The following is a 27,323-nucleotide window of genomic DNA, read 5'->3' on the forward strand; positions in this document are numbered from 1 at the left end:
TTAATAATGAACTCTCAGCTCTCAGAATCTCACACACAGGACCATTATATTCACAACTGCAGTGAGAATTACATTTCAGGGGCCAGGCTCGGGAACACAGTGGAGGTCCAGGTCCAGTAGGGTCTGTGACGTCACCTTCTTACTGGTTTCTGAGAGACTGGACTTTGGATCCTCCACCAGCAGTCTGGGACCTGGAGATCCAGTCTTTGGCAACAGTGAGCAGCCTGGGTTGAGCTGAGGACAAGCAAGCGGCAAATACAGTTGCAGACTACGGTAGACCAAGATACCGATCACAATACTAATCGATGTAAACACACGTATGTCAAAGGATGTGACTTTCTATGTTTTTTAATTGTTAACAAATATCTTGCAAACAGCAAAACCAACAATGCAAAATGAAGTTTGGTGTGATGCTCATATTCAGCTGCTGTTCTTAAAAGGCTGACGATGTTCCATATTTCTCTATTATGAAAAGTCAAAGACATAGTGATGGTTTAGGTTTTAGTTTTGTCTCACTTCCCTGCCCTGACTGTGACTCTCAGCTCCAACCTCACTGCTTCCTACTAAACATTTAATTAAGAAAAAAAATCACAAATATAAAGTTTCTAAGTTTCTAAAGTTTCCTAAAACACTGTAAAAATCACTGTAGTTTTTAGCAAACGTTACTTAAACAGGAGGAAACTGTTCCTTCATACAACTGCAGGGCGGTTAATCTAGTTTCTGTGTTTTTTTTCGAAGCACTTTTCTGGACTCACTGTAACTGTAACAGTATTTTCAGTATCGTCCCTTTTTCCCCATAGAGCCTGTTTGGCCCTTGAGGCCATTAAAGGACCTGCAGGTGACGACACTTCCCACATTAGCTTCAACAGTATTTGCACACAGCTTCAGATCACACAGCAAGACACCAGGAACACTCGTTCGGTGAGTAAGGATAAGCCTTTATTGATGTTTGGACGGAAAAAAAGCCAGACCACATATGCCATCATCTCTGTGGACAGCACACAATACTGGTGAGGAGTTGGGGTAGTGTTGCGCTCATGGGATTTGTAGTTCATAACAGTCAGTCACAACAAGGAGAAGTTAGCTGAGAATCCACAAAGTTGAAGGAGAAATAACAAGGCTGTGTACATTATTGTTATCATTGTTATTATTGTTGTCATTTTTACCCGCAATGCCGTTTTATCGTACAGCAGCAAACTGTCACTGCCACCATGTGAAGAGTGGGCCTCAAATGGCCACCAGGAAAAGTTGTAACACGCTCAACAACACAGTTACATAGAAAAATAGCACTGTCAAAAAGTTTCTGAAACGTCTGTGAGGAAATCCCAAAATCCCAGATATCAAAAGGAAAAAAAAACACACACGGCTTCTTTCTTCCAACAACAGATAGAACCGTGAGAAGCTCTGAGACTTTTCTTCCATGGATTTAAATTCAAAAGTCTGTGTCTGTGTATCAGGGTTTAAACAGATTCCCAAAAAAGAAAAAACAAGAGGAAAGAAAAATATATATGTAAATCAGGGATAGAACTACAGCTCCCATAATACACCCGGGGCTCAGGTACAGTAAGTCTCTGTGGACGGTGCCAACAGCTAACAGGCTCATGGGAAATAAGGTAAAGTTGTTTTTGGGAATGAAAAGAGGATTTCTGTGAGAATCGAATCACAGCTTCCCCTGAAGAAAAACAAGCTGCTGCATGAAACAGGAGCCACCACTGTGTGGCAGGTGACAAAGACTTTCATTATTTAAATCTTGTGGATTTGGTTGACATCTCTAAATCTGTGAAGACACAACAGCTCTAAATTAACCGTTCACTAAACCCCTCCCCCAAACAGCGACTGTCCAATCATAGCTTAGCCGCTGGAACTTAGATCAGCAGGTCTGTCGAGCTGTAGATTTCTCAAAGGTTTTCTCTCTAACCTTTAATGTCTCATCATGGATGGTGATAAGTTAGAAAGTTACATCAGAGACATGTTTCCCCATGTTGATGTTAGCTTTGTTAGCTAGCAAACCACAGCTGATCAAAACTAGCGGCGAGTTATCTTTTCAGCATCATTGCACAGCATAGGATTTGCATGAAATCATGAGTGTTGCCATCAAATGCATATTTAAGATCAGCGTAACCTGGTTTTTGTCCATATCCATGACAACCACCGGCGCTCTCTTCTGATGTAGAGCGCCCTTAGACTCACCCAGGGACGTTTAGCATGTGAACATCTCGGGTTTATGGGAAATTGTGTTTAACTGCGGCTAAAAACATGAATAACATCAAAGGGAACCACATGACATATTGTTTTAGAGCTTTTCACATCGTAAACTGTCGAGGGGAGGGAGTAGTGAACAAGTTCAGGTTTAATATTTTCAACACAGCGATAGAGCTGATGTTAGCTAACATTTGCTAGCAGATGGTCAAAGCTGCTTTGTTTTACGTCCGTCTGAAATCAAGGACCAAATGTTGAGGAAATGACTTGGAATTCAGGAGTGGTAGAGCTGCCACTGTTACCATAGTAACCACAAAGCTCTACAGTCATAGCAACAATAACAAAGGAGGGCGGAGCTTAGTGAACGGACACTTGGACTGAGGAGAAAGTTTTGTAGATTGGTAACGAAGTGGGATGAAAGAGAATCATAACGATAAAACCCAACAACTCTGAAAAGCTTCGCAACAGGAAAAATGAAATATACCCCCACCCCTCAAAAAAAAAAACCCAAAAAAACAAATAAACAATAACAAATCAAACCACAAATTCTGTGATTGGATCAAAGACTTTTTTTTGCATTTTTTTCTTTTTTAATACGTGTATTTAATACCTCAGACAAAAACACCTGAGAAAAAACTGACAAAAATGATTCCAATGGGTTTTTCTGTAATATATTCAATTATGTATATTACAACTATAATCACATAATTCAAGCATATATCATATACACATATATATCTAGTGAGAGAATAGTTTAATATTCAATAGTACAGTTGTATGGTACAGTAGCAGTAGGGTGCATTTCTCGTTTCTCATTGGGAAAAGTTTGAAGGAGAGGTATAGACAAGTGTTTGTGTGTAAATCTATATACGATTTATCAATACAATATGCAACAAAAGAAAGAAAAATAAACTAAAAGGAAGGAATAAAAGACAAAGAAAGGGTATAGGCAGTTCAGTACTGTGTTTGAGATGGTGGAAGTGTTTTATTATGTGTGTCTGCATGTGTGTCATAATGGGTTTGTGTGTATTTGTGTGCGTCAGGTGAAGGATCAGATCAGATCAGCACCATAGAAGTCCATAACAACATATACAACAACAATAAGGGTTAAAAACCTGGGTGAGGACTGTGCATGACTGTGTGTTTGTTGTGTCGTGTGTCTGCATGCTGAAGGTTTCAGTCACTGTTCAATCTGGGCAAATCAACCCTAAAACCAGTTAGCATTTCATTTTTGCACTTCCTGGACAAATCGAGGAGTAAATAGAGAGAGAAAGACCCCAACCATGCTGTGTTATTATCACCAGTTTGTGTGTCTGAGTGTGTACGTGTGAGCAGTGCACATTCACCCAACTAAACGCAAACCTGCCAGCGAAACTCTCCACCTTATTTACTCTCAAACATCTGCTCACATCCAGCTGTTCTGATGGCTAATTACTTCCTGTTTTTCTCTCTCTTTTTCTCCTGCATCTTCAAAAATAAAAGCCCTGCGATTATTTCCAAAAATCAGACACGGAAAAAAAAGAGAAGATAACAAATCAAGTGCTTGAACGAGCCCACAAAGAGAAACAAACAAACAAACACAAAAATTTCTCAAAACTATACAATTTGTGTTTCAGTCTTCTTCCAACGACCCCCCCCCCCCCCCCCCACACCGAAAACAATCGTTACTAAGATACCTCGCCTCATCTCACACCGTGTGAAATACCTGATTCAACCGTGATACATTCTCTGTTATGCCTCCACCTCCAACTAACCCGCTCCATGAAATTGAAAATAGATTATTTGTTGTTTAGCGATAAACAGCTGGGAGGAAAAGAGCTTCGTGTGGCCCCGTGACTGTCCAGCTAACAGCCCCTCCCCGCCCCATATATAAAATATACAAAAGATTATCTCCAAAATCCTCCTCCTGACTATCTCTGCTAATAGAAAAATATACAATAATCCTATGTCAAAATCTCTTTGCGTTATGGACGAAAACCCTGCTCCTGCTCCTGCTCCTCCTCTTTGCTGGACTAGTCTTGCCTTCCTGCCCAGTTCAAAAATATACATGTTTCTTTGTCCTATTTATAGAAAAAAATTACACATCTGACCTCTCCTGGCTTGTGTCCATGCCTTGAGCTTAAAAAGTGAGATTTCACTGGCATAATGTGAATTCAACACCCTGTTTGAACTGGCCAGAGCAGCACTAGGACGCACTACCTGCAAAAACGCCGTGTGACACCGGGCGTAAGCACAGCACCAAGGGTGACGGAAGCTGCCGAGGTGACACAAGGTGGTGATACAGTACATTGTGTGGATTCAGCGAAGCAGCATGTACAAAGAGTCAAACTGGGGAGGGGGGGGGGGCTGTGGCGTCGCTGTGCTTTCCTGTCATGTCATCCTGAAGCACAGTGGACACACTAAAACACACTTTATCGTGTTTGCGCCCGGTGTCGCATGGTGCTTATTGCAGATCTACGCCAGCCTTCCCCCCTTGCCACTTCAACTAAAGTGCTGCTGTTGTTGGGTTGCCTTGTACCCTTTTCTCATCTCCTCTTCCCCTTCCCGCCCCTTCCTCGTTTGCCTTCTTCTTCTTCTGCTTCCTCCTTCCGCCTCACAAGTCTCCGTGCCTGCTCTCGTACTTGTTGATGATGTTCCTGCAGCGGCCCAGCTCTTTCCTCATGTCGGCGACCTCCTGGCGAAGGGCGGCGTTCTCCCGCTCCAAGAAGGCGGCGCGCACTGAGATCTGGTTCTCCTTCAGCCGCCGGGCGTCCCTCGAACGCTTTGCCGCCTCGTTGTTCTTGACGCGCCGGTTCCAGTACTTCTCGTCCTGTCAACAGCAGCGGCGGCGGTGTGGTATGTTGGGGTGTGTGGGGAGGAAGGTGGGGGGAGGAGAGAGAGAGAAAAAAAAAGAGGAGAGTGGGATGAGTTATGTGATGAGAGAGAGGATGGTAGGAAAGGAGGAAAGGGTGCAGGAAAGGTAGCGACAGCTGAATAACTACAGAACACGAAAACCATGACAGTTGCACGAAAAGACTGAATAATCATCATTCTTATACCATGGTCATGGATAATACTGATTTCTGATTGGCTAGCAGGTGTCTCATCACATCAAACTGTGAACAATGTACAAAGTATATTAAAGGACAAGGTCATGTTGCATTTGTAGGAGTTTGTTCGCAGGTGAAACCAGATACAAACAACTTGTTTTAATCGTCTCAATGGATTCTAATGGCGTTTATGTTCAGGAACTAATTTTGTCAGCAATACAGAGTACAGAGTAGTAGACATGGGTATTGCTGACAATAGCCAGATGTTAGCAGGTCCTAACAGGTTTTTTGACCAGTGGAAAAGAGAATTTACATTGATCACAAATGGCAAATGTAACGGGGTAAATGTACTTGTAAGATGGTATTTGTGGCATACTCCTTTAAACCGCAAGTAGCAATACCAACATCTCTTCTTCTCTGTTTTTTCCTGTAGGTGGCGACCATGGTATAAGAGCAATAATACACTCCAAGATGTTCTCATCTAGAAAATAACAGACTCCGTCTCAGCCGTTACTTTCTTATATCAGAACACCTCCTTGTGTTTTGTTGTTTAAGGTACATAGAAGCTTTTACATGAGACAACTGAAAGCTCACAGACAGACACACAGAGGCACATACAGAGTCAGGCGCCAAAGCTTTCTAGCAATCAAGTGGTTTGCAAGTAGAAAAACATCAGATTAAAAAAGTTTGCATCTTGTTTAGAATGGGAATCAATGTGACACAGAGAAACAATGATAGTCATGATTCAAGAGAAAACTGTATTAATGCGTCTTAATGAAAGGCAGCTCTTTCTTAATGCAGCTGTACAGTCCTGCCCTGGTGAGCTGCTCAGCTGAATGAATAAATACACTGCAGTCAAGCCCCTGCAGCCTCACAAAGGTCTCTGCAACATTGTTTTTTGGGGCATGAAAGAAATGTGTTTGCTGATGACGGTCTCATGAGAACATGAGACTGGAAACAATCGAGGTGCTGTGTGTGAATCTTTTGGACTTTGAACAGGAATCCAATTTGAAAAGTATAAAACTCTCCCTGAAGGATTTTATACCAGTGGAATCTCTGCAGGTTCTCGTTGTTTCCTCAGACAGAGAATCTTTCCACAATTAAACTCATCAGCAAAACTGATTTTTAAAATACATGTAAAATTCATATTCTCCTTAATGTTGTGATCTTTGAGTATCTTTATTTTTCTAACCACAGACTCACTGCAGTGTAGAGAAGAATTTAAAGCTCATTTGCGAGGAGCTGCTGAGTAATCTGACGTCCATCTTCAGCTTCGGTCAGAGATCATTTATCCCAACCAGCGTACAAATGATTTATAAAACCAGCTACTACTGAACACTGAAGGTCCATCTCTCCATAAATAACAAACGCCTCCGGAGCTGCAGCTGCTTTGCACTGACCCATGAAAGCATGAGCCATTGATCAGAGCTTCTCCAATTGTTGAGCTGAGCATAGTACAAAATATTTTAGGACTCGTCAGCAGGCACTGGAACCGGTGAACATCACGCTCCTTCACCTTTTTTTCCACATTAATACAGGAGCTGGCAAAGAGCTGCAGCCTCGGTCGTGATGAAGTTCAGGGTCTTTAAGTGAATCCTTCTGTGGTGTTTATCTTCAGAAACGTTAACGCTGAGCTGTAACTCACTGGACCTGCTTCTTTAGTAGACTGAATTTTTAAAAATACTACTTTTATAGGTTGTTTTTTTTTTTTTTGTGACGATCATATGAAGTGTGATTTTTGTTTTACTGAAGCTGTATCTGGTGTTATTTTTTGTGAAAAACATTCTTATCGATTAATTTTTTGTCTGAGTCCCAAAAACCTTATTTTCTTGAAAAAAGAAGTAAAATCTGCCAGTGCTACTAGAATATTTAAAATTGCTTCTGATAGAAATTCATTAATTTCCATCACTAAAAAGAATACGTTTTTTTTTTTTTATTATTTCATTAAATGCCCAACCAGTCTCCAACCTGAACAACCATACAGGTCGTTTTTTTCAAACCTCTGATACTACCCATAGGAGTGTCTCCTGAAATAGCGCCCCTACAACAGCAGGCGTAATGGACCTAAGTTGTCATGGTTACAATAATAAACACAGACAGCGCACCCATCTTCGTCACCATGGTTACTATAATAAAAGTCATGGTGTGGTTACGTTTAGGAGAAGATGGTGATTTGGGTTAAAATAAGTACTTCCTCAACATTAGACGATCTTTGTTGTCATGGTTACAATAATAACAGTGAACGGTCATGGATAATAGAAACAACATAAACTGCTACTGTCACATGGGAATCGAACACCGCTCTCCTGGGTCATATTCATCCATCCACCCCAACCTCCTCCTGACGTGGACTTTGTCGCTCTATAAACTACGTCACCGCACTTTTCCCTTTGCTCCTGTCATCATCACTACGACCACTAGATGTCGCTTAGCAACAAAACCTAACGATGGGTCATAGTGACCTGCTGACAGACGACCTGTGGGCTCGTTTTTTACAGGACATTCTCAAAATATCTAATGTTGAGCTGAAATATTCTCACTTTACTGTCTCTTTTTCTTTTATATATGTGGCTGTTTTTACCTTTAACAGACAGTAAAACCTTTAAAACCACAAAAAGCAAAGCTAATTATTTACCCGATGGTCAATGGGCATGTTTGGACTTCACATCAGTCTCATTCCCACAGTGAAAAATAAAGCTTGTCTTCAGAAAAGCTAAGAACTGTGGGAGATGTATTACCTTCTGCTCATCGGGGACCAGCATCTTGCGGGCCTTCTTGATCATCGGCTGAGGTTTCAGCTCCTCCTCGGAGAAGCGGTGCCGCCGCGGGTCAAACGCCTCCTGGCCCGGCACACTGGACAGCGCCAGGTCCGCTGGATCGGGGTCAAAGTTCACCATGATGTCACTGCTGCCGTTGGCGACCGCTGCAGGCCCAGGGGGTCCCGGAGGGCAGGTAGAAGAAGGTGACGGGTCCTGAGGCACCGACTGCCCACCTGGGAGGATGGAAGAGAGAGGGCTGTTATATGGTTACATGGCTCTGGCAGCCATAATGGAGATGCTCTTGGTCAGTGGCTGTAAAGAGGCCGTTAATGTACAATTGAAACGATCCCTGTGTTGTATTCACCACAGTTATGTAGGCTGCTTTGTTAATAATGGCTGTTTGTGGCAGTCGTATCAATAAAACCACACATTAATTAAAGGAAAGCAGAGAAGGAGGAGCAGACATGGGGAGGAGACAGTGTGGGTTAACTGTCTGTGTATTTCCAGTGACCACTCCATTCAGATGTAATAAACACAGGATCAGCAGGACCGGCTTAATTGCTCGTTTAGCCGTCCAATCATCATCATCTAATTTTAGTTTTATCAGCAGATTAGAGCCCATCTGCCTTCACTGAGGACGGTCACATGACAGAGAGCAGCAGCAGCAGCAGAGCTAACAGCTAACAGCTAACAGCTAACGAGCTGACGGAGACAACAGAGATCAGCTCTCGTCAAACAGCAGAGTGACCACGATCACAGCCCGGTCGAGCAAAACACCATGAAGGAATTCTTATAATGTGGTTTTCTTTCTTCCAACAACAGCTGTGTAACTTCAATCAAATTCCATTTTCTTTGTACATTTACTGCACAATGTATTTATTTGTACAATGACTGTACTTTTGTTACAGAATTCTTTTTATAAAGAATGAATATCTACTACATTCCCCCCAACTTTAAACCCCTCAGAACCAAAATATATATTACAGCTTACATTAAAGTCTGACATCTGCCTAGTGACTGGTAGGCGCTAAATAACCAACGCACAGACAACAAACTAGTGAAAAGTCTGTTTTTTGCAGCCCACCTACACAAACAATATACACATTTACATTACAATACCAAAATATTACACATATATTTTTCATTTCATAATTTCTTTGTATTTCTTTTTTCTAATTCTTATTTTTCTTCACATTCTCATGTTGATTATTTAGAGTCCATCTGCCTACCACTTGTCTGTTACAGCTCCAAAAAAGTGACTCAATAGAATAGAATTACATATACTGAAGATATAATTTTTTGTAATTACTATTACATCACATTTTACCCTTGATTTAAAGAGCCCCTAACACACAAAAATAAATGAACAAACTGAAATAGTTTTGCTGTTCCATGATGTTGTATATGTTGTTTTAGAGGCTTTTACACTGTACATTTAGATTAAAAGATTAATTTTTATCATTTTCTAACATCTCATCATTTGTAGTTTTGTTAAATTCATTATTGGTTGTTACAATTTTTTTCTTCTTATGCAAAGCACATTACTGATGTATAGGTTTGACAGGTTTGATTTTGAGGCTCTTATTATGTAAAATAGCAGTAGTAGTAGTATATGTAGGATCTGATTTAAATCTGCTCCGCAGGCTGTTTCATTGGTTTGGGTGTTTAAAATCCCACACAGGTCGAACCTCATAGCATCAGAGTGGTGCTCAAACGCTCTCCATGTAGAGGCCTCAGTCACATGTGCTGCACACTCTTTCTCTCCCTGCTGCTCCATCCTGAGAGCAGCGAGCCAAGAATGAGGCCCGGCGAGATGAGTCCACCATAAAGAGGATTATCCTATAGACAGTGGACAATATGTGCAAATTTGATTCAAACTGCAGCTGGACGGGGGAAAGTAAACATGTTTGTTTTTCCATTACATCCACCCACTTCTCTTCTCTTAACTGTAGCCTCTGTGTTTTTAAAGGCAGGTGGACACTGTTACCTGAAACCTGTTACCACTCACACTGACTTTCGCCTCTAAAGCTGTACAAACAAGCAGCATCTTATAGTGTTGTTTCCCACAACTCGCTGCAGCGACGCTGCTCCACCACCAGGCGTCAGTGTTGAGCCAGAAACTCTGGGTGAGGGCAGCGGGTTCACATCATGCTGATGCACAACAAGCAGGAAAGATCAGGTTTTTGTTTAACCCCTTGTGGTGCGTGATGTGAGGGAATCAGCTGCACACACGCCCAGAGCGACCACGACTGAACCGGAAACAGGAAAGCAGAGACATCTAATCAGGAATCAGGTCGACCCTGCGTGTTTACACTTAAACGTGCTCTGTTGCAGGACAACAGCTTGTCAGTTTTTTTTTTTCTCTGTTTGATTCCAGTGGGCTTGGGAAGATATTCTCACATGTGCAGCCACAGCACAACAATGGTGTTAAAATCAATGTAATGGACTGAAATGAACAATAACATATGATAAACAGGAGGTTAAAGACATAGTGTGTTTAAAACTTAGGTAAGAAAAGCTGAATCGGTTTAAGAAATTCCTGGATCCTGGTCGTAAATCATGTGGCAGTGAATGTGAAGTTGGCTCCACGATGCTTTTACCCTGCAGCTACTCTATGTTAGCATCTGCTTTTGTGAATGCAACAGAATAGAACCAAGAATAGTAACGACTCCATTTTCAGGCGTCGCTCTGAAACCCGGCTGGTTATCAGGCATTTGGTTTGGGAGAACGTTCCTTTCCCAAACGTTTCCTCTTTGGAGTAGAAGTGTTAGCTGATAATTATCCAGCACCAGTGAGTCCTCTATTGTGGCAGCGTTTTGTGAGGCGCTTTTTTGGAGCTCTCGGCTCTGAGCCACAGATTATAAATAACCTCAGAGCTGGTGACCAATATCGACTGAAACAGTAGTGGAGAGATTTCACGTACTTGAGCAAATTAAACAAAAATGACATGTTTGCAGTGAGTAATTCAACTTGTTAAGTTATTTTTACAGACAGAGAGAGCAGAGATTAGAGGAAATTCAGTTTTCTTTTCAATAGATGAATCCAAAAGCCCTCCCGGTAATGATAGATTTAGAATTATTATGCTTTAATTTGGTTTTACTGCACAACAAAAACCCATTTGTGCATTTTGTCAAATCACAGAAACCCAACAATGTCCTCAGCCGTCCGGTCCTTTTGTGCAACCACAGCGTTTTGTAAACCTGAAAATGTCAGTGAGCCAGAGCAGCACGACTGACTCTGATTTGCTTCTCGACTGCCGCTGCGAGCTGTCACTCATTTTTATTGTGCGCATCAACCACAATACCACAACCAAATCCTCTACAGGGTCTGAGACATGAAGCTGACGCTCCGTGGTAAGCAGGGGGAGGGATGTTTGAAGGGTAAGAGAGAGTTGCTACATGCCACCCCACCCCTCCGAACCTCAGCTGAAAACACTCGACTACACACTGAGCGAGCAGGAGTGGGAAATTCTGGGGTAATAAAGTTTGTGAATGGTGGGTTTTTGTTTTGTTTTTTTCAGTTTGAACTCTGTGATAAAATCTCTTTACGACTGTGTTTACATCCAATCGTTTGACTCCTCAGGGATTTTTGATCTGCTTATGAAAACCCACGAGGACCAAAGGAAACAGTCGCCTACACTTTTACACCGTTTGTTATGCCAAACAGGAGTCGTGACATACTGAGTAAAATTACAACCCACATTTCCTACTTGTATCTAACAATAGAGAGTTTATCTGAATGTTTTTCTTACAGCTGAGCGCTTGAAATTACATAACCTTCAGAGTGACATGAATGCATCACCCTGCTCCTTCCTCTGCAGTTATTATCCTTAATAGTCAGTTCTCTGGTTTTAAAACAGAGTGGAAAAGTTGACTTTTTTGTATATTTCAGGTTCCCTGTGCTCAGCTGCAATCAAACAGGGGCTTGTAAACAAATGTCACATGAACCCATCAAATAGAATAGCTTGTTTAACTGGTTGCAGGGTTTTGGCGACCTGTCGTCCTGCAGAGTTGGACGTTTTGGCAGATGGGACAAAAACCTGATTAAAATTCCTCTTCAATTTCCAGCCATCGCAGAGTTGTTGTCTGCTTCTCTAGAGGACTGAACTCGACAACCTGCTACAACAACACAATAAACTGCCCCGGACACGCTCACGATGTCACTCACCCACATCAATAATGGATCATTTACTTAACCAAACAGTGAGTGTAGAAAACACCAGTGGGGCAGTTGCTCTGTACAACTGCGTGTTCATTTCAGCTGTGGGGTGAGAGGAAGCTAACGAGACGAACAAATAATGTGTCATGAAAAAAAGTACAGACAGGGCAACTCTTTCCTTTAAGCCGCCCTATGTATCATTGACTATGATTTTGTTTTAAACAGATATGAGTGATTATCAGACTCAAGCCCTTATCTTCAGGACTCGACTTGGACCTGAGCACCGATGACTCAGACGTGAACTCGGACTTGAGCGTTTGGACTCGGAAGTTTCCAACATTCCCAGTCTGACCACACTGAGCATTTCCTGCTTCTCTTTGTGATGTGATTGTTTTTGGATTTTGTACAGATGGTTGGACAATGTGAAGACACCACTTTAAGCCCGATCAGACATATTCACAGCTGTTTGACATTTTACTGATCAAACAGTTGATTAGTCCACAAAAGTAATTGATAAACGACTAGATTATGATTTAATCCTTGTATTTGCAGCTCTACATCCATCCAAGCTTACTACACATACTGCACACAAACTCTACATGTTTATCCAAACATCCATACAATCGTCATGAATGTCTTTGGACCCCCCCCCCCCCCAACCAACCCCGCCCTTTATCCATCGATACACCCTCCGGTCCATCTGTTTGAAGCCGCGACTCCATCAGATGAACTGCTGCTGGCTTGATCTGACTCTGGCAGCTGGACATGGCTGATCCTGGATAAGTCTGCCCAAAGCTCCAACCTAATAACAACCATTTTGGGCAAAAAGTTGAATCTGATCCAAGAACACGGCTCCCACTGCTGCCGGGTAAACAGTCGCCAAGCCGCGTCTTCGCCTGGCTTCATTTCCTGTCTGTGAGCAGGAGCCATTTGGAGGAAGCAGCCACCGACTCTCGGATTCTCTCTGTGCTTTCATTAATTTAGCTGAGATTATGTGGTTTTCTCTTTGTGCCTGTCGCTCTGCTGTCAGTCTCTCCCCCAGTCTGGTTCTGTCTGTGAATTCAGCTGGAAGGCTGAACTGCTCTATACAGTGATGTTATTTTTGGGTTGAAGTAACTCATACCCAACAATATGATATTCAGGTAACACCTCATTTCACTGGTCCTGCATTTTCCATCTAATTTCCTCATAATTTCCTGAAAATTACCTGGAATTTACAAGGATTTTTTCAAGAAAGGCCTTTGTAATTTGGTATTAATTGCAAGGGAAATTAGTTTTTAAACAAAAACGGTTAATAGGAAGACGAGTTTCTTACAAGACAAAAAAATCTTAATTTGGATTCTCCATGACTTTGAACTTCCATACATTATGTAGACATTATATACTGTATACACAAGATTGATAATATTGGAAAATATTGTTTTAGTGGACATTTATGCTGCATAATGGTTGAATTGCATGTTATAGTTGTGTTGATGATGATCAAGAAATAAAACTCACTCTATGTTGTAAATTTCACCGACTCAGCAGTTTTACTTTCAAACATATTTCCACAGACCGGACCAGTCAAATAAAGTGTGGAACATTTTATATTTAATCAACAACAAATAATTCTAATTTGCATATTGACGTCTGTTTATGAACAATTTTTCACTTGCCAACTGTATAATTTTGTAGTTTTCCAAATTGTTACTTATTAAAAGTAAAATAGAGCTGGATCAGTAATAAACAGCTAAACTCCAGCTAATTTCTAAGAAATTAGGAGGAATTTCTTATATATTTCTGGGGAATTTGCTGGAAATTACTGGACCCATAAAAGAAAATATTACCAATATTTAAATTGGAAAATTTTAATGCCAAAAACATCGCAATTCCTCCAACGTTTCCACCCGAACTGCAACTCTAAACTTTTTGAGGTCTCTGAAGGTCTCGTTTGATGAAATTCGAGGACTTGAACGGTTTAGATTTAGAGCCTTTGCTTTTTGTTCACATTCTTGTCAAGTCCAGAAAACCTTCGCTTTTAAAACAGCTGCTGTATCGTCTAAATTCTTCATCACAGGCTCCACCTCAGGTTGTGAAGCATTGATCCTGGGATGGAGCGAACTCTGACATACTGATGAAATACATTTCAAAGTTCATCCTCTCAAACTTTTCAGAGGCCGTTTTCAGGTCCAACACGGTTTGTGGGAGAAAATGTTTAAATGATCTAAAAAAAAAAGTGGGAATTTTTTGGCTTCTGTCCTTTAAAATCAATCAGCTTCTCTCTTCATTTTGCTCCCATGTTCTGGAGCCACACAGGAGGAATCAGCTGTGGTGGGCAGAGACGCCCACGGAGGCAGAAAATAGCCGAGCTGAGGTTTGAGAGTCAGGTGAGCAACTCTTCCTCTTGACTAATACTTTCACTTGATCCGCCCACGCACATCGAACCAACGGCTGAATGCAACAAACTCGCTGCTGCTCTCTGGGAATCAGAATCAGAATCAGAATCAGAATCAGTTTTATTGCCAAGTATGTTTTCACATACAAGGAATTTTTTCTGGTGATTGGTGCAATTGATCAGCAACAGTGGGGCTCTCTAGCCTTGTTGATGAGGCTAATAGCAGATGGGAAGAAGCTATTTTTGTGGCGAGAGGTTTTGGTCCTGAAGGACCGCAGCCTCCTGCCAGAGGGGAGTGTCTCAAAGAGTTTGTGTCCAGGGTGGGAGGAGTCAGCTACAATCTTCCCTGCACGCCTCAGAGTCCTTGAGGCGTGCAGGTCCTGGAGGGACGGAAGATTGCAGCCAATCACCTTCTCAGCAGAGTGGATGATACGCTGCAGTCTGTTATTGTCCCTCTCCGTGGCAGCAGCGTACCAGATGGTGATGGAGGAGGTGAGGATGGACTCAATGATGGAGGTGTAGAAGTTCACCATCATAGTCCTTGGCAGGTTGAACTTCTTCAATTGCCTCAGGAAATACATCCTCTGCTGAGAAGGGGGGGGGTAGTGGAAAAGGCATTTTGGGAAATGTAGGAAACGAAACCTGGAGTGGAAGTAGGCGAAGACGGTAAAATAAAGATGTAATTACAGCCTCTTCTAACACACTTAACTTCACAGTCATCTTCCTCATCATCATCATCGTCATCGTCATCATCACCTTCCACTCTCGCCGCAGGACGACACTTTCCCCTTGAAGTCTGTTTAAGCCTTTTCCTGTTTCACTACTTTCTTATGTAATAAATGGAAACAATGCAATTAGCAGGAGAATGGTAATTATGTTAATTATACAAGGATGGAGGATAACAATTAACATCCATTCTGATTACTGCAATTGAGTAGATTTTGTTAACTTTTTCGGCGGCTTTTGAGTCACTTATTTTCTTCCTCATTAAAGTGAAGCACTTCACTACAGTGAAACTGCAATTACTGGCTCCATTAGCTCTGAAGTGGACGTGTCCAGTCTTTATTTCAGCCTCCACTCTGACAAACAGGAGTTCTACCAACTTCTTCCTTCCACTGATGTTCGCTGGTGTCAGTTTTATATTTCAAACATAGTTCTCTTCAATAATACAACAGAGACAAACAGAATAGAAAAGAAAAGACCAGACTTAGTCATCAGAGCAGGTACAACAACTACTAACAAGATGACACACTGTAATATTTAATCAATATAATGGGAACAGTTACATGACTGTTGGTGTCAGTTAACTGCAGCTCTGAATAATGAGAAAACAGACTGACTCACACTCTGCTGACTTTAATCTGATTTAAAAACACACACAACTGAACTGAGTAACATTTATACATCAGGGGAAAATACTAATGAAGGAAGATCACTGCAGGATATGATTCAGATCAGATGATAAAACCAATAAAGAAACAATAACACAAGGCTGAAAGGAGCGAACGGTGACAACAGGCTGCAGGAGTAGTACTAGTAGTGGTAGTAGTGGTAGTAGTAATGGTAGTAGTAGTGGTGGTTGTGGTAATGACAGTGGCAGCAGCTTTAATGATAGCACAGCTGACAGTGGTAACAGCAACAGGGCCCAATAGTTGTAGTAGTAGTAGTAATAATAGCTGTAGTAGTTGCAGTAGTAGTTGTAGTAGCCTTGGTATAACTAACAGTATTACTTTTAGCAGCAGTACTACAGCAGTAGCAGTACTATCAGTAGTATTCATAGTCACAGCTGTAGTACTAATACAGTCATCATATTAGCAGCAGTTAATTAGAAGTATTACCAACAGTATTAAGAGTAATTGCAGCAGTACTTGTACTTCTACTACTGCTATGAGTACTGTTATTACTATTAGTAGCGCTAATGGTATTAACAGTACTGGCATTACAGTACAGTACAGTATTACTTGTAGCAGTAGTAGTAGTACTACTGGTACTACCAATAATAAGTAGTGGTTTCAGCAGTAGTACAAACAGTAGCAGCAGCAGTAGTGTGTGTAGTGTCGACAGTAGTACTAACAGCAGTAGCAGTATGGGCAGTACTATCAGTAGCAGCTCTGTCAGTACTACTATATAATCATCAGTAGTACAGTACTACTAGTAGTAGTAACAGTAGCAGCAGTACTCTCAGTAATTTTACTACCTACAGCAGTAGTACTCTCAGTATTAGTACCAGCAGTAGTACTCTGAGTAGTAGTACCAGCAGTAGTACTCAGCAGTAGCAGTAGTAGCGCCTGTGTGGACTCTAACCTGTGAGCAGCTGTTTGTGTCGGACAGACACAACATGTGATACAGGACGTGTGTTACATAAGGAGGCTCCGCTCCCTGTAACGTAAACACTGAGGCAGGTCCTCGAACGCCTCACCGCTGCTGCTGTCTGCAGCCATGTTTAACTTCTGCCTCTGATCACAAACATTAATTCCATTATTGATTCACTACTTTTTGATCGATTCATTAATCTGCTGTTGAATCTATGATTATAAAAGAGATAAATGACATGAACATTTCCCCCTGGTGGAGACTTTACATGAGGATTTCCATTTTATGTTAAACAACAAATCTTCACATTTGAGAAGCTGGGACTAAAACACACTGTTTCCATTTTTACACGATAAACTTAAAGAATCAAACGTTTATCAAACTTGTTGTTGATTCATTTTCTATCAGGCGACTTCGTTTCAGCCCCAAACTCAAACATGAACACACACACACACACACAGTCGGACACACATTTGTCAGCACTTTTGTTTTTATATGTAGTTTTTCATTTTTAGATTGAAAAATGAAGACAGTCGTTTATGATACAAACAAGCACAAACACACTTTATCTTCTAAATTAAACTATATCAATTTAAAATGAACATCGTGTTAAAGAAAATTTAAAAAATAAGTTTAAACATATTTCATAAAAAGTCATTTTTATAAACAGAATCACTTTAAACCAGACTCTCAGACTTTTATTTTTATCTCAGTTTACAGCATCTTCAACATCTGGTTTTTGTCTCAGCGACATTTCAGTTACACTGAAAACACACACCCACGCACACACACACCCACACACACCCACACACACACACTCATCCACACACACCCACACACACACTCATCCACACACCCAGGCAGGCTCAGACTCCCCTCTGAATGCACAAACAAACACACTGCCAGGCACGTGCACGTTCACATGAGTGTGCAACACAAACACACAAACCAGAAACAATTCAGCCCAGGTGACACACCCCAGGAGTCCTGTTCCTTATGTCAACACACACTGACTGAGAGTTATGTCACCACAGTGTGGGGATAGTAGTGGCCTCCTCCCTCCCTCCCTCCCTCTGTCCCTCCCTCCCTCTCTCCCTCTGTCCCTCCCTCCCTCCCTCTCTCCCTCCCTCCCTCTGTCCCTCTGTCCCTCTCTCTCTCTCTCTCTCTCTCATCTTTCTAAATCACTGCTCTCACTCTGCCTTTGGTCGGATCAGATTATGAGACACTGGCCCCTGGACACATGACATGAGCAGACATGTTAAAAAAAAAAAAAAAAAAAAAAAAAAGGCCCTGACGTGCTAAGAGATTTTGCAGGTTACCCATAATTCTACAGTGCTGCTGTTGTTTAAAAAAAAGAAGTGCTTCAGTATTTTGTTTGTTCTCTGGATGAAAAGATTTTTTCTCTAAAGCTTCCTTTGAAAGCAGATCCACACTCACACTGCTCTGCACAAATACTACACAACACACTCAAGCACAAGAATCAAAGGAACCCTGTCGTGTTCTAGCTTTAATGCAGACGTTCTCTGGTTCTCTGCACAGATGTATTATGTAGATGTATATAAATATTAGATCAGCAGAAGAAAATTGAGCGCAGCATCCCAACAAAAACTGTTGCTAACACTTACTGCAAACTTGATGTGACTGTCCTCATAAGAAACACTAGAGTCACCACCTCTTGGTTGTATCCCTGTGCCAACCAGTCGAGTTACAGGAAATCTGGTCACAACCCCTGAGTTACAGCATTGAATAAAGGTCAGAAGTGTTTTTGCAGAACATTATGATGCCACAGTGAAGTTGACCTTTGACTGTTTGGACATGAAATGTCAGCCCTTCATCATTTTATCCTATTAGACGTTTGTGTTAAATTTTCATAATTAGCATATTAAAACATTAATAGCCAATACAGTAATGGCCAAAAATGTGTTTTGTGAGGTCACAGTGTATTTGACCTTTGACCTCTGACCACCAAATGCTAAGCAGTTCATCCTTGAGTTCATGTTAATGTTTGAGCCAAATCTGAAGAGATTCCCTGAAAGTATAACTGAGACGTCACGTTCATGAGAATGTGACGTACAGACAGACGACCTGAACAAATAATCCCTCCGGCCCGGCTGTCGCCGGCGCAGAGCCACAACAACAGGATAAACATCAGCACTGCCTCCTTTTTACCATGATCACAATCCTTCCCTTACTTTTACCAAGTAGCTGTTGCCTAAACATAATCCATCCACATCATGAAGAAACTGCAAGCTGCTTCAGCTACAGCTGAGACCCTGACACGATCCAGGCCAGTTTGTGGAGATGTTCCGATTCCACATTTTCCTTCTGACACCTGAACTCAGCTGATACCGAGTAATGAACTGACATGAAACATGAACAGATACATGAATATTTCTTTTATTATCTAAGAACAATTTCTACACTAGTTGTCCTAACAGCAGCGCCACCGCTCCGAATTAAAGCCTTGCAAACTGCTGACATTTTGCAAACAGCAAATGTCAACACTACAGGTCAATTCTTCTTCGCTGCTCTAAAACAGGAGCTGCCAGTGGCTGCACAGCGCAACTTCCTGTGTAGGCTACTGTTTTAGAGTAGCGAAGAAGAATCGATCTGCAGGTAAACTGCAGTTTTATCTGAGCGTGATCTTATAAAGTTTATTAGTAAGTCACGTGGCAGCGAGGACGTGTTTCAGGCAGCATCGGAGCCGTTTCTGAGTCTAGTGTTGGAGCAGCTCAACCAGTTTGAGACCTATGAGACTGGATTTTACAACTCTGCATCACCGATGCAGAAATAAACTGTTTTCACACAGTGTCAATGTCGGACGTGACCTTAAAGTGTGGTCATGCATCAACTGACACACACACACACACACACACAGATGCAGATTTTTCTCAAAGACCTAACACATGTCTTTGCAGTAGTGTGTCCCTGCACACACAACATGCCACCGTGTGAGCTGCCTTTCACTGTAGACGTGTCTGAGCCAAATAAAGGTCATCTTACTGATTTTTTTTAAAGGTCATTTGTGCTTTTGGAAGACGCTGACATGTGACGCTGCACAGTCGATGAAGGCATCAGATCCAATCAGATCAGCTCTTCGGGAGGAGGATTTTGTGGATCAGGTTGAAGGACTTGTTGAATCCAGAACCTGGGAGGTTTCTAATTGAACAGATGTGCTCAGTGGCAGAGGACGAGGACGTGGCGAATTGTGAAATTGTACATGTATTATGTCATTTAAAAAAAATATTATGTATATATAAATTATGATAAATTACAATCAGTTTTAAAGTTCAATCAATAATCCATAAATCACTGTCCACTCTTCTCTGTATCTTTTCCCTTTTTCTGCTTCGTCCTCTGTGTTTATTCTCTCAGTAATCTCCACTGCTTCCTCTCTCTCTCTCTCTATCTCCCTCCACTTTCCTCCTTCCTCACTCTCTCTTTCCTCCGCCAGCCCCTCCCTTCCCTTCTCTCTCTCTCTCTCTCTCTTTCTCATGCTGGCTCTCTCGCTCCAATACTTTCTGCAGCGGCACGTGAGGTGGCAGCCGCACATGGCCCGAGCGTGTGAGAGACGGAGAGAGAAAAAGAGAGAGAGAGAGAGAGAGACGTTTCAAAACATGCAAAGCGAACACTCTAGACTGGGCTCCCGCTCTCCCCCCTCCAGAAGTGCCCCCCCTCCCTCCCTCTCTCTCTGTGCAGTGTTAGAGAGTGCAGAGTCAGTGTCTTGTTTAACCCTTCCCTCACCGGGATTAATCACAGCCCTGAACGTTAAATCACTGAACGCCTCAGCATGGCATTATCCCTGCACTCTCTTCTTTTAAAGAGACAGAGCATCAGCTCGTAAACAATGCACGTTACAGATTTAGCTAAATTCATCTTTTAATACCTGTATGTCTGACTTTAACTCTCTGGTTTATCTGGGATTCCCCTGGTCTAGACGCTGGTATTTGGTTTCTGTTTCAGGTGAAGCTGTTGTATATTTAAAGGAGGAAACATCTCAGCTGAAGAATTTTTGCATGTTGTTCAGGCCAAGCGTGGTCTAATCAATAAGTGACTGTGGTTATACAGTACAGGCTGCAGTTGTCCAACTGCTAACTTTCTGTTATCTTTAAACAAGCAGAGGAAAAAACAGAAAGACAAAATAGAAAAATCTAATAGTTGGTTGTTTTCTGGGCCCTAATTTCTGTTGTAAACTGGATGGATAAAGTTTCCATGAGAGTAATCTAAGAAACACAGGAGGCCGTCACTTTGTCATGACTGCTACAGCTTAATTCTAAAACTATGCAGTTTGAAGGAGCATCGGAGCAACACTCAGGCCCTTTAAATATTATCTATCACACTTAAATTCAGTGTTCTCTACAACTGACTATGGTGGCATCTGCACTGTTTAACACTGCTGTGGCGTTCAGTATTCCTGCAACCAGAGAGAGAATAAACACCACGTTATGAAGGAGTCATCCCAGTTTGTTTCAGTCTTTGAACGTCACATAAGTGATGCTTGTTAATGAGTTTTCATCTTCTTTTTATGTAAATATGTCCAGAATCATATATATATTGGCCAGTGTTAGCTAACTGCAGGTACGTCGGTATCTGTCAATAGAATTTGCTCAGCTGTCGCAGTGATGGATGGATGTTGCTGAGCAGTCGGGCTGGATTAAAGCTGAGCTAACATGTCAACAGATCCAACTGAGCAACGAATGAGCAAACTCCATCTGCAGATGATGACAGTGTGATAAAAGCTAGTATGTTGACTTGTTGGTGCACAGTTCATATTCAATCTTCAACTTCTTTGTCCTCCGTTTTTTAAACCAAGATGCTAGTTTATTGAGCTTGGCTAACCAACCCAAGCAGCGTGGTTTAGCTAAGGGTGTTTTATGGAGGAAAACAAGGGTGCTGCTGCAGCAGTTACTGCTCTGGAGCTCCTGGTGGCGCTGTACCAAGTTGCTAGCAGTATATCGCTAAGTGTCTGAGACTATAACAGTGTTTATAATATAAATCTAGTGGCTGCATCTGCTTGCTCATGTTTTGCCAATTGAATTCCCTTGTTCCTGGTCTCCAGTATTTTACTGTACACTTCTGGAAGTGATCCATTTTCCATGCATCTTCCAGTCCAATCAGTGACTGACTGTGCCCATAAAGTCAGCACAGCTCAGGTCAAAGTTCAGCTAATTTGAAGTTTCACTGCACAGTGGATATATGTGCAGAGCAGTCACAACACACCACATACCCAGTAATAGAGGAGGCGTGTGCAGAGGCCACTTTTCTGCAGAAGTGGAAATACGCCTTAACTTTCAACAACTGACAAAGAAATTAGACAAAAAACCAACTCATCGCATTCTTGAAAATGAAATTTGTGTATATCTGTTTTCAAACTAGACAGCATTACATCAGAACGTTTCCTTCCAGTCCTAAACCTCAAACTCTGTCGACATCTGTCTGAACACCTTTCACAGAAGCAACTGTTGCCAAATTCGTTCACATTTTGCAAAAAAAAAAACCCCAAAAAAACATAAGCGCTCATTCAGGTAGTAGAAAGCGTTGTGAAGTATTTGCGTGTAGCAAACGGCACCTTAACATATGGGATACTGAGCTCCTTTTAGATGTGCTTATTGTGGCTGTGCACACCCACAGACAACATGAGGGCAAAGAGATCCAACTTTGGCTGAAACATAATTAAATAATGGCCTGAGGCCTGAAATCTTGTCTAACCCATAAATAAGTCAAAGCAAATCAAGTGTAAATGTCCTATAAAAGTAACAGTTTGGATTTAGCTGCTGTGTGGAGACTCTGGTTTGTTTGCCTGTTTAAGTTTCTATAAATGTATATCAGCCATAATCTCTCTCATGTATCTGCCTGTTTGTTTTTGTGTGTACTTCCCACTCAAGCTTCACCACTTCTGCTTTCACTGTCAGTCTCTTCATGTGTCTGTAGAAACTCAACAGATTCACATGCAGTTTGGTGCACAGATCAGCCTCAGGCAAAAGACTAACTGATCAGATCTGGGCGGTGTTTCAGGTGCAGCCTCTCACGTGTATTAAACTGTTGACATCAAATTTCATGTTTACTCATCAGATTCTGTCTCTGATGTTGATTTTAAGTTGTAGAAATCTTTGTGTTGAGTTCAGTGGTTGATCGTCCCTAAAGCTCGCCTTTGTAATAGCTGTGAAAACAGCAGATGCTTTCACATCATAGTTTAATGAGTTCATGCATCCTCCACAGTGCAAGGGCTCATGGGAATCTGAGGTTCAAAATCTGGTTTGGATCAGGAAACCAGATTAATACTGGTCCCAGTATGACCAGTGGCCAGTCTGACACTGAGAAGGTTTGTGACTGAGTGAATTGCCATGGAAACGTCGAAGCTGCTGCCTGATTTGCACAATAAGTAAAGGTGCTTCATCATCCATCCATCGTCCATCTTCAGCTGCTTAATCTGGGGTCGGGTAGCGGTGGCATCAGGCCAAGCAAGGAATCCCAGACATCGCTCTCCCCGGCGATATGTTCCAGCTCCTTGGGGATCCCGAGGCGTTCCCAGGCCAGATGAGATACATAATCCTTCCAGCGTGTCCTTGGCCAGCTCCCGGGTCTCCTACCTTTTAGACAAACCTGGAAAACTAATCAGCTGCCTGAACCACCTCAACTGGCTCCTTTCGACGTGAAGGAGCAGCCGGATGTCCCAGCTCCTACTTATCTCCAAAGCTGAACCCAGACACTCTACAGAGGAAACTCATCTTGTTCGCTTGTAACCACTGATTAACCATCTATTTCCTTGAGCCAAGCAAACAACGGCGTGTTCTTTACAGAGAAAAATTACATTGCAGAACCACAATTATAAATAGACGATCATAGACTGGTCCCATGGGCGTCTTTCTTTAACGTCCTATCAATTCTCAGTGGGCGCTGAGAACGTCATCAGTGGGTGTTCACTACAGTGACTTTGGATTAAAGTTAAACCTGAATTAACTCAAAACACCGACATGAACGAGCCGCACACCTGCCAGGACGAACGTGTAGCTGACGGGTACGATCAGTGTATCTGTTTTGAAACTGGAAAAAACATTCTGTTCTTCTTATGTTGAATCATCCAGCAAATTTAATTCCTGAACAATATCAGGGTGTAAAGATGCAACAGATGCAGTAAGAAGAAAAAATATAAAGGAGGATAAAACAAAGGACGTACTCCAGGTCAGATAGATAATATAATAGGTGACTCAGATGGAGAATCATGTTTCATTTTGAAGCAACAACACAGATTTTAGATATCTGCTCATAAAGAGAGGCTCTGGATGAAAAACTCTTAAAATAGCATCTGTACCATAAACTATTTTACATACATAAAACATTACACACTGAAGGGACGTGATCAAAGGCTCATTAGCATTTCCTGTCTCTTTTCCTCTCTGTTTTCTTGTCAGTGTGACAGTAGTAACTGCGGTGAGGCGTCCAGGCTCTTCTTCTTGCAGCAGTAAACAAAACTTCCGGATTTGCGGGGACATAAAATCTAGTTGAAAGTCTGTGAAACTGTTCTGGGTCTGGGATAAAATCCTAGTATCTTCGTTGAAATCAGGTCATAGTGAAAATTATGAGCTTTATTCACAAGGTTTGGGGGGTTCTGGGAGACAGTGACTGACATCAAAGCTCTGTTTCGGTCCCGCTCCTGGGCTCAGATGATTCTCAGAGGACGACGCTCAGGCTAAAAACTGAGCCTGCCAGGCTCTGACTTTGCGAGGTGAGGAGAAGAGCGGAAACATAATCGCTCCTGCAGTTACAGGCACCAGACAGCTGCTTTGGTAATTGTTTTATTTATGCCGTTTTCGTCCTTTTTGACCACTTTCCGCTGACGACCTCAGTCTGCGTCTTGACTCCTGTAAATATTTGTCACTTACAACATTTTAAGGACCAAACAGGTGACGAATATCATCGCAGTGTCTGACAAAGCCACAGCTGCATCCATTTCCCTCCCTCTGAGCCGTTCACATTTTTAACCCAGGATGAATTAAAATCAAACTAAAACATGTGCATGTGGATCAGATTATTATTTCCAGTCTATTTTCCATCTCTCTCTCTCTCTCTCTCTCTCTCTCTCTCTCTCTCTCTCTCTCTCTGTCTCTGTGCAGCTCTGTAGTAACACTTCAGCTCCACAACGACCTGAGGGATTTCTGGCTGAATGCATCATGCTCAACCCAGTCACGTGTTTATAATTCAGAGTAAAGAGCACACACACACACACACGCGCGCACACACACACACACACAGATGAAAGTATGCTCACATTAAAGCCTACACAGTTGCATGCAAATGGCGAAACAAAGAGGACACTCTGATATGCATGTTCAAAGTTCAGTGCACACACACACACATAAGCAGAAATGTGCACGTGTAAAAGCAGAAATGCATGCACACAAACACACACTGGTTGGTGTATATCCACACACACACACACACACACACTCACTCACTCAGAGCCTTGCAGCAGTATCCAGTGGTATTCTCTCCTCCTCTACCCAGGCTGAAGCTCTGCTGCTTTCTTTCATGCATCTCTCTCTCTCTCTCTCTTTCTCTGTGTCTCATTTTCCAACAGTTTTTTTGTGTTTTATTTTCTTCTTCAAGCTACTCTGCAGCTCGTTTTCACAGTGAAACATCTCCTCTCTTATTGTTGAGGGCTCAGAAGAAAAAGATAAACACAATGTCCCAGTCAGATTTCTCAGAATCTGATCCTGCTGGGCAATTTATCTCTCTCACCCCCTCTTACAGTCTCTCTTTCTGTTTTTTTTCCTTTCTTTCTTTCTCTCTGCCTCCATCTGAGTCTAAACTCTTCAGCCTGCACTCTCATGGTATTCAAATGTTATGAAAAGCGTGTGAAAGCTTTAAGTATGAATACAGAATAGACAAAAACATGAGGTACGGAGCTGACTACGATCAAAACCGAGCCAAGCAAAGGTTTCTGAACAAAACATCAAACAGTAAACCTTTTGAATTTAAAGTGCCCACACGTCTTTATCTTTATAATTTTATTCTGTACAGCCAAATCTATTCAAAACCTGCAGAACTTTATTTCACATTCTCAAAGAGCTGGAAAAGTTTCAGAGGAGGCCAAATGTATCAGACTGAATTATGGAAGCAATGTGTGTAAAGAGTTCAGTACAGCTTCAATGACGAGTCTGAACAAGCTGATAGAAAATATATTTGCATAATGTCATACAGTGCAGAAACTTTAAATGGAATATATGGATTTAAAAGTTGTTTTTATTTTACACAATTTCAATAGCTTAACAAAGGTGACGTAAGACGCAGGGACCTTTGTAACGTGAACCACCTCCTCTATCTTGTGACTGCGGTTGGTGTATTTGTTAGATAACTAGCTACAAGTGTTTTAAAGCTGCACTAATCAACATTCTTATATTAGCAATGGATTGCTAATGACTGTGAGGTAAAGACGATAACCCACAGACAATAATCATCCAATATTTCTGCAGTTTTTCTCATTCTTTATCTATCTCATCACAACTGCTGTAAACTTGCAGGTTATGAAACGACACCAAAGGAAAGGAACTTTTTACTCAGAAACATTCAAAAAGAATATTACAAATATAATGAGCTGCTCAAATTCAATATTTACAGTCTTTGAGCGACAGCTAGTTTTGTCCTGTGGTCCAAATCAATGCTATTTATGGACTTTGTTTGAATTCGTTCCAACAAATTATGCGCCAGTGCGAATTCCTGCAAACTTGACTTTTTACCAGCCCGACTGAGTTTATCCTGAATCAGATGTTTGTCTCCAGAACTTACAGACGGATTTAAAGCCTAATTTTAACAGGATTAGATGCAACTTTAATAATTCCTATATTTAGGTACATACCTGCTAACTCCTCCTGTTCCAGTGGAGGGAATATGCTGTACATACAGCCCTGCCTTCACTTGCATACATAAAATATGATCAAACAATTTAGACTCAGCCTCTCTCTGCTGATTCAGCTCAGTAACTCTTTGATGGCAAGAAAAAATTCAAAAAATTCAAACAACTCAGACACAGATCACACAAAAAAGTCTGGTCTCCAATCCTCTACTTTACACACACATCCACTTATTGTCTCTTTCTTCCTTTAAATATCTGTGTAATCAATTAACATTTTCAAAGACGTGACAATCTGTCTTCAATAAATCATTATGAAATTAGCTGTGGTGATTCATTCAATGGTTCACAGGCAGAAAAACACAACTGTCAGCAATATCAAGAAAGGCTTTGTGGGCTTGATTAGTCAGAATTGGAAGTTGTCAGACTTGTGAAATCTCCAAAAGAGAAAAAGACAGACAGACAGATAGAAAGGCACTTCTGATGTTCTGGCACTTCTGGTTCATATCAAAGGCAGCAGAGAGAGGAAACAATAAATTATGAATATATAACGGATGAAAACAGGCTGTTGGATGGAGCCGAGCCGGGCCGAAGAACAGCGTGTCAGACATTTATCACGCGGAGATATAATTAGAGAC

General features: G+C 41.7%; 1 protein-coding gene across 1 annotated transcript in view; it reads right to left on the reverse strand.

The window, feature by feature from the left end:
* Window positions 1–917: 917 nt before the first annotated feature.
* The window catches only part of dbpa (D site albumin promoter binding protein a), a 36,299-nt gene continuing 9,893 nt past the window's right edge, over window positions 918–27,323 (reverse strand). Inside the window, exons 4-5 of the mRNA XM_071500376.1 lie at window positions 7,967–8,220; window positions 918–5,008 (exon numbers count right to left, since the gene is read on the reverse strand). Coding sequence (XP_071356477.1) covers window positions 4,793–5,008; window positions 7,967–8,220 — 470 coding nt within the window. The 3' untranslated portion in view covers window positions 918–4,792. The remainder of the gene's footprint in view (window positions 5,009–7,966; window positions 8,221–27,323) is intronic.

The sequence above is a fragment of the Trachinotus anak genome, unplaced genomic scaffold (genome assembly GCF_046630095.1).
Source record: "Trachinotus anak isolate AG129_WGS33_773 ecotype Australia unplaced genomic scaffold, CSIRO_AGI_Tana_v1 ptg000016l, whole genome shotgun sequence".
Taxonomy (NCBI): Eukaryota; Metazoa; Chordata; class Actinopteri; order Carangiformes; family Carangidae; genus Trachinotus; species Trachinotus anak.